The 11668-nt window shown below is 41.0% G+C and overlaps 1 protein-coding gene and 1 non-coding gene across 2 annotated transcripts; both read right to left on the reverse strand.

Moving 5' to 3' along the window:
- Nucleotides 1–4757: 4757 nt before the first annotated feature.
- fbxw10 (F-box and WD repeat domain containing 10) lies at nt 4758–10568 on the reverse strand. The gene is made up of 12 exons (XM_038734971.1): nt 9899–10568; nt 9441–9596; nt 9017–9147; nt 8690–8794; nt 8499–8605; nt 8162–8365; nt 7887–8008; nt 7218–7372; nt 6936–7078; nt 6489–6647; nt 6089–6387; nt 4758–6002 (listed from the first exon to the last, which is right to left on the reverse strand). Exons 1-12 carry the CDS (start codon nt 10479–10481, stop codon nt 5257–5259), a joined length of 2910 nt encoding a protein of 969 aa, XP_038590899.1. The 5' UTR covers nt 10482–10568; the 3' UTR covers nt 4758–5256.
- Nucleotides 10569–11551: 983 nt separating this feature from the next.
- Nucleotides 11552–11622, reverse strand: trnag-ccc. The gene has a single exon. It is a non-coding gene; the product is annotated as a tRNA-Gly (tRNA).
- Nucleotides 11623–11668: the final 46 nt, after the last annotated feature.

Raw genomic sequence — 11668 nt, forward strand, 5'->3', positions numbered from 1 at the left:
AGCAACTTCTGTCAGTCAGGTAGCCCTCACCTTACAGGTCGTAGTGGTATGTCAAGAGCCTCCAGCCTACCAGCACTTTTAAAGCTCAGAAATTAACATGTGCTATCTTGTTTCTTTAATCAGTACTCCACTCATAATATAAATAATCACAGCATGTAACTCCTGTCTTATTGTTTTTGACATTTCTATTAGTTTGCAGATTTAAAAAATAAGATATGTGTTAATTACGTAGCATTAAAGGTGCTCGTAGGTGGATATTTCTACTTTTGGACAGAGTCAAGCTAACATTTGCTTTCAGTCTTAATGCAATGCTAATGCTCACTTAAGCTTCATATTTAGTGTACAGACATGACAGTGGTATCGATTTTGTCTTAACTTGGCAAAGAAGCGATTATCAATATATTATCACATATATTATACACCACACCATACAGATTATCGACTGGTCTAGAAGTCTAAACCTCTTCCTTTCCAGTAATAAATTCTTACCTTCAGATTTCCTCATACAGATTACCCTCTAGTGGCCCTGACTGATAATCCTCTCACCACATGAGCCCCTGGGAAACGTACATAAGATGCTCCACTCCATGACCCAAAACATCTGCTGCTAATATGGGTCAGTTTTATCCTCAGGTCCCCTAAAACAAAGTCCTGCACATGACAACTAAATGAAAAACACAAATGGCATGAATCATCCAGGCCGTGTGTTATTTCCCAGCACTTGTATCAACATGCTAGGGAACCTGCTGAGCTGTGAAATATCTAAGCTAGGACACCCGTTGGTTCAGCTTGGCTCCAAAAAAGGCTCTTCCTGGGCCAGGGTCAAGCGAGGAGAGTAGGAAACCCAGTGAGTATTTATTGTACAAACAGCAGTCGAGTTATCATGTCTGGAAAGTGTCATTTGTTGTGACTGATATCAGGTGTGTTACAAAGATTTCAGCTGCAGGGTAAATAGCAATGCATTTTTTCAGAAGTTGCCTGAATTGCTTGAATATTGGGAATCATAAGTCTTAAGTAATAATGTAAGCTAGAAAGTTTCTTTATGAAATTATAATCTCCTGAGGGGAGACTATGGTGGGTGACAAGGGCAGCAGTAGTTCACCAATTACTGCAGTTACTTGACTAATACAAATTAAATTACTCACTTTTCTACAAAAAAATGAACCAGCAGTGATTACAGAACCAAAATTCAGCTGTAAAAGCCCCCCTAGAAGTATGACTTTGTATGTGGGGGCGTGCATATGCACTGTGCAGTTGCTTGGCCCACAAGCCACGGGGGCCCTTTCTTATCAGGCACTGTGACCTCTCCAAACAGCGTGAGCTCTGCTGGTATCAGGAGTCAGAGGAGAAACATCTGTACTTGACATGAGCGAACAGCTAATTGTTTGTCAGACTGACTGTGTAAGTGCATGACTTAAACTACGAGGAAAGCGCTGATAAAGATATCCATTAGCTGTCACACGCTGAAACTGTGTTGCTGAAACTCTGAGCTCTAAATAGAAACACTTATTTTTATTGTGGAGATTATTGCAGCCAGTCACCATTTAATGTGTGTAACCAAGATTGTTAATAATGGAAAATGGTGTCGGCATAATTTATAAATACCTCTTCAGTGAATTATCAAGTAAAGGATAATTGCGTCAAGTCCTCAAATCCTCCTTGGCAGCTCTGAGCCCACCACCAAGTGTTTTGTTGTCCTTCAACAGTGCATGAAGACCTTTGTAGTCCAGTGTTACAATTCATTTTCTGTTCATTTTGTGGCAGGAAGTAGAGTCAGATGCCGTTTGCTATAACTCTTGGTCTGTGAATTGCCTTCTTGTTCCAAGTTGCCACTCCCCTCCCTCAGACGATATGTGTCTACTGACCTCTAAATAGGGAAGTTTTATGCAGTTGACCTTCGACTTACGCGTCTCCGTATTTATGTCTGAGAAAATAGTGACATTATAACACTTAACACTGTCGCCTGCATGTGTCTGGAGCTGCTCTGTGAAGACTGGGTGCTATTGAGACCACAGGTCAATTCACGACACCCTTTTCTCTTTAATAGTGACGCACATTCACATTGACAATAAATAGATTGAAAAGCCTGTTATTAAAGTAGGAGTTTCATGCTGCACTGAAATTCTGCTCTTATTTCTTTTATGGGAATTTAATTATAGTAACACACACAGAGAAAGACGGTACAGTGTAATTTCACATGCAATTTACACTATATACAAGATTCTTCATAAATCATTGTGAAGTCATTGCTAGACATTATCTTAACAAAGAGTCGGTGAGGTTTCAGTCGGAAACACAAAGAAGAGATGAGACATAAACTGCTGAAGCAATGATAATTGCTTGAAACATTTAGGACTTGCCACTGAACAGGTCTAGTGGGCCCCCCAGAGGACAAGTACTAAAATCAGTGCTCTCTGTTAATAATGGCACAGAAACATTCAACCTTAAATGTAATATATGTGTGTTTGATTTTGTTTTTGTTTATGTATAGGTCTTTTTTATAGAATAGGTCTTGCAGATCGAAAATAATCTCTTTGCAATTATCGAAATACATTCCAGATGTCACGCTGTAAAAACAGATGGTCTCACAGTACAGGACAATGAGTCAATTCTTAAATTAAAAAATAAATGAACAAAAAGGTTTAAAGTTAATGACATAAACATAAACAAAATCAAGGTACAAATCTTGCTACCTTTACAGTCCAATTACACAATGGCTCTTTATGTGGAATGTAGCATTTACATCAACCTCTTCTATTCAGGTGGCACCTCTACAGCACATATCAGTGCACTTTGACACGACTGAGCCATCTGTGAGTAGCAACTTTGCATAATTATCTGTTGGGGGTTTGTCTTGTACAGGAGGAGCCAGAAGCCAGCAGTAGGCTCTTTGATCATCTTCCTGGTGTGTGGTCACAGTGGTTTCACTCTGCTCTTTTTTGGCTCAATCAAGGGCCCTTGAACGCAGTGACGTCCAACTTTAGAAAACAAGAACCTGCCCACTGCAGAGGCACCAATAACATCCAATCAATGAGCAATCAGATTCCCTCTTATCTATTTGGCTTGGTTGGATGTGGATGTTAATCAGTCCCATATCTGGGTAATGGTGTTCCTGTTAATTGCCTCCCTTCGTTCGGGCTGTATCACTTATGATCTCTATCTGCAAATGAGGTCAGAAAGGCATATGGATTTTGTTTCCAGCCTGGCTCCACTAAATCCTAACAGGGGGCGGTTGGAAACAATGCTAGCCGTGTGACCTGGTGTTTAAAGCTGTCCTAAGGCGATCAAGGATCAAGGCGCTTGTCATCACTCTCATGTGTTGATGTCACTGCTGTTGGTGAAGTTGTTCGTTATGATACCTGTTTCAGCTTAGCTTCAGTTCTCCAAGAGCTTCTAAGGTACAGCACAGTATATGGCTGTCTTTCACAGCAATGTCGACACAATGGGGAGAATTTAGTCACTGCTCTTATCACGAGTCTGTTCCCCATGAGACTGGTATGATTTGCATATTCATTGGGCTTTTGCATCTGATGCCCACCTCGTTAGACCTGGTAGCGGTGTGATATCTGGACAGCTCCAGGGCAAGTCAGCCACTCGTCTGAGTGACATGCAAATATTTTGTTAATCATATTCTATCCCATGGAAGGCCGTGACTGACCTGGTCTGGCAAGAGGGTTGTAGTCTAAAGCGAGCTTAGAGTTCAAACCTGCTGCTGACACAGCATGACAAAAAATGTTTAATTAATTTGACAAATCAACTATGATGCAAATGTCCGAATTTGGAGATGGAGATCCATGTAGAGCAAAGGGCAGCTGGGTCATACCGAAACATCTTTTGTCACCTTCAACCCTTAAAACCTTCTTTCACTGCGAGAGGGTTAACTGTCATTTCTTTCAAGCTTCTTCTCATGCATAAATAAACCTGTACCCTCCTCTACCCAGCCAACCCTTGGGACTGCTCAAGGGAGCAGAAGGTCTAGGAGCATTCCTCCATGAAGACTTTCCTTTTTATTACTTTGCTTTGATTTTACGCCCATTATCCCCCCTGCAGCTCTGCTGGTCCTGGACAAGAGACTCCATACCTGATGTAACAATGGGGGAGCTGTGCTGCATGATGAAGCTAAACCCAGCTTGGGGTGGCAGGAGGGGAGCATTGTTTCCCTACGTCACACTGCCACAGGAGAAAAAAGGCGGCAGCACCATTATCCCCAGTTTTCTGCAGATCAAATTAATTAGCAGCAGTGCACTCCTGAAAAAAGAGATTCTCCAAAGTGGGACGTCTTACCCAGTCAGTTCTCCTCATGACCCTTTGTTATTCACTGGTGCCCAGCTGCTGTGCTGCTGCTGTCAAAGCAGAGGACCCTCTCCCTGATCTTCAACCTCCTCGCCCCTAATGATGCCCTCGAGGCACCAGGACTAGAGGGCAGTTGGCAGGGTGAAAGGTCTCTCTGAATAGGACAAACTCCTCTCATTCTGATCACTTAACTCATCTTGTTTGAAGCTAAAAACCCACAAAGATTTTTTTCTTGCTTGATTTATGACGAAAGATTCTGACTGTTGATTCAGGAAGATGGAACTGAAGGAAAAATTGTAGATGAGAATATTCCCCATATGGAAACATTTAAACACTGTGGTACAAACACCAGGCGTTAACTGACAGGTAGCCTACTGATTATTAGAACGGTTGGAATTTGAGAATACATGTTGAAAGGGCATTTTTGTATAGTTAATTATAAAAAAGTCAAATTAGTACTAGTGTTACAGTATATGAAAATACTTTTTATTTCACAGGTGTACAGGTGCAATTAAACTACAGAATAACAACCTATATGTCAAATATACTGCATAAAAAGTGTGACTTAACTGTGTGCTTCTCACTCCTATTACTAACATTAACTGAATATATAAATGGAAACTCAAGATACATTCAACTTCACAAAAAGCAAAATCAAAAATCTAAAAACTAATACAGAATTACATCTGATGAATAATTAAATGAAAAAAAGATTCTAAATAAAGTTTAAAAAATAATAAAAATTAAACATACTGAAAAGCTATGATATAGCAAACCTGGGTCATCATCCGGTCATCAGATGCAACAATACTGACCCCTAGTGGAGTTTAATGAAACATCACATGTAAAAATGTGGTGCCAAACCACCATGTGGTGGATTAACAAATATGTCCAGAACACTAAGTGTGTACTGGTAATAGAGTTCTGCTGACACATTATATCATAAAAAGAATAAATTTGCATCTAATGATGCATATGTGACTTTCTTTGCAGTGTTTTCTCCTGCTTCTTATCCCTCTTGGACAGTTTTTGCTCACAGCTCTGCATGAGATCCCTCTTGGCCAAGACACAGTCTTCTAGCCTGAATGCTTCCTGGTCTCTGAATGGACCCACAGGACTGATCCTGGGCAAGCTGGTACTAGTTTTCATGGAGCTTTCTGGGTTAGGTAGCGGTCTCATGATCCTGCATTCATGAGCCCGTGGCCTTTCTGTGGCACTTGTAATGAATCCACTCACTCTCTTGATTGCCCTGTGTGTGTCTGCACTGCGAGGCTGTGTTTTATTTGAAAACGAACAGGGGTGGTGTCTCCTCGTGCTGTCAGGGACAGTGAACACATCTCTGTCTGAGATTGTGTTTGTCATATTTTGACTGACAGGTCTCTTTAAAATTGGCACACAGGTCTTGGCCCTCCTGGGATGACCATCACTTGTGTGCCACATTGGATATATCTGAGTCTGCTTCAGGGCCATAAGGTCAGAGTGCAGAGGCTCCAGAGATGTGTAAGGACCCCAGGAATCTCGAAGCCTGGCATTGCACTCCATGTTCATGCTGACTTCATCCGTGCACTGCGCCTTCTGGATGGCATTGACCCTGAGGAGGATGGAGTCACGTGTCAGAGGATGATGAAGACCCCTCCTCTTCATCCGTTCACTTGTTTCCTTCTCACTCAGCATCACTGAGTGTTTAGCAGCCCCCCAGCGCTCTCTGGCTATGAAGGATAAGTTTCATTTACAGCAACGGCCTGATTTTAAAACACATTTCTGCTATTTTTGACATATACTTGAGCATGCTTACCTTGTTCTCGACATTTAGTGGAGGTAGACAGGAAGCAGGTGCGGTAAAGCAGCTCGGCTCTCTCTGGCCTTTTGTTGTAACAGTTATGGACCTTTTGGCTGGTTGAAGCCACCTGTGCCGTGTGATCGGCCCCGACAGAGGTTAAGCAAAGCTTTCTGAGCAAAGCTGCAGATTTCTCAGAAACCAAGCCATCCTGAGCCATCCCATCACCCCAGCCTCCTTCTGTTGGCTCTGTGTAATCCCAAAACACTTTGGCAAACTGGTAGCGCTTCACACTGGATGCCGCGTTCACTAAAATACTAAAGCAGGGTGTAGAAATAAAACATGAGAGACATCTGAACGCCACAATAAGAAAATATATAATAATAAATACGCTTTCATGAGAGTGCATGGGACTCACCTGTTGTCAAGGAAGTGCACAGACAATATTCGGCCTGTTTCAGCCTCTGCTGTGATGTCTCTCAGACAATCTCCGGTGAGAAAATTAAATATACGAATCTTTCCATCCACACAGCCGGTAACCACACGGAGGTAGATGAGAGTCAGAGATTTTACCTCCCTGCAGAAAAGTCATCATTAGATTCAACATTTAAGGTCACTGGAATGTAACTGCTTTTGAGAATACTGTTATTGTGAATGCAGACCAGACAGACACATCATTTGTTTAGGAGGTGATTCAGTAGGGATATTTCTTTTAGTTAGAAATGGCACTGTCAGGGACAGGCAACAAGGTAAGAAAATGTGACAAAAACATATCTATAATATACTGAAGACATTACTATACCATTAAAATAAAAATGTTGAAGTAACTTTCAAGGCATGTCAGCTCCAAAGGTTTCTTGCTTACTTTGGGTGGTTGAAGGTCATAAGACACTGTTTAGCGTCACAGTTGATGCTCCAGGCCATGACCTGACCGTTAGAATCCCCGGATAAAAAGTGCCATTCATTGAAGAAAAGGCACTTCACTGAGCTTCTGTGGGCATCGATCACCTTCGGGAAAGTAATATATTATACAAACAAATGAGCGAAGGTATGATAAAGATATCATTAATTGTTGATGAAGTACAGTTTGGCATACTGTATGTAAAAAAAACAGTTTATTAAAAGAAAGTGTTAATATAAATCTCACCCTACGCAGCGATGCCTTCTCCATGTCCCATATTTTGACAAGGCCCCGATCACAGCTGCTATAGACTGTTCTTGTGTTGATCCTCACACATTGGACGGAACTGGGGTGCTTGAAATGAAAATCCTCAAAATGCTTCCCTGTGTGTAGACTCCACACTGGCAGTATGGTAGTTAATTTTAGCTTACATGCACACACAGTATTAGTAAAACAAAAACACAAAGTTAACATTAAAGTGTTAAAACAATTTCTAAAATCCTGTCAGTAGGGTCAAATAAAGCCTTATCAGGTGGCTCTGCTTAATAAGTAGGCCTATACAAAAAAATATTGGATTGAAAGCAAACACAAGCAATCATATGTGTAATTTCATTGGTACTGTTGCACAACCAGAATATTGTTGCTTCTGCATGTACGATTAAAGATGAGAAGATCCTGTAAATGCACAACAAAATAATACCATCAGTTGATATTTTGCAATTTTGGGACATATTTTAAAGAAGCTCTGGGAAAATGTTTTCGTAAAAACAAAGTAGACACTGAATTCAATTCAATTTGGAACAGGTCCCTGATAACTATTTCTTATTAGAAAAATGTGATTTGTAGTGGATGTGTGTTTCTAAAGATGAAATCCTATGTCTGAACGATGATATGCATCGTTCAAAGGCTGTTTACCTTTTACTATACAGTCTTTAGATCCTGAGACAAGTCTATCAGCATGGAGATCCAGGCAGTTCACAGCGCCAGTGTGACCATACAGCACCATCACACACCTGTCTGTCTTCAAATTCCAGCACCTGCAGGTGTGATGAAACAACAAATAAACACCCACCCTATCGGACCTACTTTAGTCACAAGGAGGAATGTATCATTATCAGTATCGTCATTTAATGAATAACGTGTTAAACGTGAGTTATGACAACATGCACCAGCTTCCATCTCCTCCTCACCTGATACTTGCATCGCCGCTCGCAGTTATCACCAGGTCTCTGTCCTCACAGAGCAGTACTGCCCGAATGCTGCCAACATGGCCCTTCATCATGGACACAGCTTTAGCTTCTGAAGCCACATAAAGCAGATGCACCACACGGTCCTTGGAGCCCTTTGCCATTAGCGATCCACCTCTGTAGTCCACCACCCGATGAGGGTCTTCTCTGTCAAACCCAAACACAACCAAGTGAGTTGTACAACATAATGTATGCTTTTACTCCAATGTGTAGGGTTTATTATGGTACTCTTAAAAACATGCATACAGCTACATCCAAAAGGGAAATTGAACACACTAACTTGTCCAGCAGCACTGTGGTAAAGTATGCACCACAATAAACATTTCGTTCTTCCATTTGCACTGTCTTGGTATTGCTTTTGGTATAAGCAGCTTCAAATGGCTTCACCTGTGAAGACAATCACAGAAAAGATTATTCATGTATTGACAACTGTATTTCTAGAACATAGAGCTATGGTGTTGGTGTGTTGACCTTTTGAACGCCAGGTTGAACATCCGCTTTCTCATCATCCTCGACAGGTACGGGAACTTCAACGATGCTGGCGTAAGTAGGACTTACTATATTAATACGTTTGCCCTTTTAGAACAGAAAAAAAATGTATTATCAATTATGTCATTTTTATTTTAAATAATTTTATAGAGAAATACTTTTATTGTTAAACTTCACCACCACACACTTGATCATCAAAAAACGTTTTGTGTCATCCTCATCGCAGAGAACTACAACAACTCTGAACACATTTAAATATACAAATATTTTGCATGATTAACAATCATGTAAACACAAAAAATGTTCAACCTTCATCATTGCATTCATTTGATCCTGAAAAATTCTTCTGAACTTGATTTCCTCCACCGTTTCCTGTGCAAGGTGCTGCCAGAATCGACAGACCTTATGGCAGCATCTCAAAGTATGCTCATCCAACAGACCTGGTGGAAGACACACATGTAAAGTCTGCATATATATTTATTTATAAAATACCAAATGTACATTTTTTTGGCATCACTTTCCTCCCTTTCAGTAAACATGGTTTTAACCTGCAGACAGAGGTCACTGGGAGCAGACAGCCGTTTGCTTGGCAAGGCTTTATGGTTCTTACATGTGCTAACCACACAACATTAGACTGGCTTAGTTTCTTTATATTGTCAATGCACACTTTAGATTGAACATGGAGACAGTTGAAGGTTGACTCCTAACATAACATATCAGTGAAGCGCCATACCTAATATCCTCTTTGACAGATCAACAGGTAGGCAGGCTATGAAGTCTCGGTATCGACTAACTCCAGACACAGACTTCGAGGATCCAGGCACTACCATAAGAGCTGGGTCCTCCGAGTCTTCATCGCTGTCCTGATCATGTTTATTGCGACTACTCACTGAAAAGGGGGTAATGTCAAGAGATAAGAATTATTAATAACCAAAATAAACAGTGCAAAGCACATGTGTCATTGAGCGAAGACCTTGTGTCATTAAATCACTTCACAAATTAAAAGCCATCTCTGGAGCAGCCAGCTGTGCATCTCTGCCCTTTACCGAGCTTTAGCGGTACCAAACAGAAATTGCAGTGGAAGTTAAATAAAAAGCTCTGAGGTGAGCGTGCACAATTTAAAATTCAAATGACTCTGTAAAGATTTAGGTCTGGGTAAAGAAATAATAAATAAAAACGACAAACATTTACCATTAAATTGCAGTAACCCTCGCTTTTGTCTGACCAGAAGCACGCTGGTTAAATTAGCGACCATGCGTAAAAGTTCTGAGTCACAAAGTGAAAAAAGACGGCAAAGATACCGCGATTTTATACAGTCGGGGCTGCTGCTGAACCAGTCCCAGATCTCCTTCATGTCCATGCCAAGTGGTTTCCCATCCAGTGCCCGGTCTGTGCTGCGCCAAGGGTAATCTTGAGGTGAAGTTGGGCTCCTTGCCCTGGCGTAAGTGAATAAAGTCCATGATGTTACACCAAGCACGCTCTGGATTCTTTCGAGCACTTGGGTGTTTCGGCACCGTAAAAGCAGCTCCACCACGAATCTCCTCTTGAATTCATCCGACACCTTCCACAAACACTGAATTGAGCCCGGTGGTTTGGGGGCAAAGGCGCATGATGGACACATCCCGCACATGCTGAGACATCCCTCCGCAGATTTGTAGTTCAGCTCGCACGCCGACGCACTTCTACCAGACTTTACGGACTCCATATCGATGCTGTAAGTTTGTGGTCCTCTTACAGTCTTGTCTCTGTTGGCTACGTCGTTCCCAGGCAACATTAGTTGTTGTTGTTTTTTTCTTTTCTTTGAACAATATCGCACAAACAGACAGCATTCAGCAGGTTGCCAGGTAACAGGTTCCACGCGCCAGCAGGGAATAGATGCTCTCCAAGTAATGAACCCAGCAGGTATTTAGTTTCAGTCTTCATATAGTCTGGTTTAGTCCTGCTTTTGGAGTTTGTGTGATAGCTTTACTGCAGAGGTGCACAGATATGTAGCCTCAGTTTGCAGCTGTGGAGAATATAGGCCTATAACATCCACCTACAAAATATAAATCACATATTTAGGTTATTTATAGTTTAAACACACACTGTTTTTAACATGTACATACTATTATCATTGTTAAATATAAATCTAACAATGGCCTATGTAGGCCTACGCTGTATAGCGTAGACTACTGTACAAGTCTATATATTGCATTCACTGAAGGCGTATATCCAAGGTACAACAAGGTAGATTCATTTGTCACATTACAACAGGTTGTAACTCCCTTCTGCTACGTAGCAGACAGTATACAGTAATAAACCTAATTATAAAGTAAACAAGAGTAAACTATAGTACATAATAGCATATTGTACATATTACACACCTAGCCTACTTCATAAAGCAGGCTATTAATCATTCAATATTTATTCCAGCTCTCTTTGCACTCTGACCCTTACACTATTGTGTTCTTGTTTGCAATTTTTAGAACAGATCGACTTGCAGATTATGCTTAAATCCATTATGTTGTTCATTGGTGCTTTTTATAGCCTATTAAATATTTTTTACCTATTTAGCCTACATATAACAACATTAATAAATATTTTCCACATCTATCGTTGTTCAGCTTGTTTTTAGCTGTAGGCCTATGTGTATTTTCATCTGTCTTCCGTAAAATTTGTTGTTTTGTGTAGTTGTGTAAAACCAGAGCCCCTGCTGAAATTCCTTGTTAGTAGGCCTGCACATACAAGAACAAGTAGATTAACCTATTGAATAATATGTTATAGAAGATACGATATGTAGAAAGCATATTTCATTGAAGCTAACAGCTATACTTGCACATTGATGATTATCATCATCAAAAGGTGTGCGCCGCCCGGGAATCGAACCCGGGTCGCAAGAATGGGAATCTTGCATGATACCACTACACCAGCGGCGCAGATGTGTAATATTGTAGCAAAGGACCTTCTTACAGACGAAGTTGC

This window comes from Micropterus salmoides, unplaced genomic scaffold (assembly GCF_014851395.1).
Source record: "Micropterus salmoides isolate LMB-PRFRI ecotype aquatic unplaced genomic scaffold, ASM1485139v1 Ms_hic_scaffold_21, whole genome shotgun sequence".
Taxonomy (NCBI): domain Eukaryota; kingdom Metazoa; phylum Chordata; class Actinopteri; order Centrarchiformes; family Centrarchidae; genus Micropterus; species Micropterus salmoides.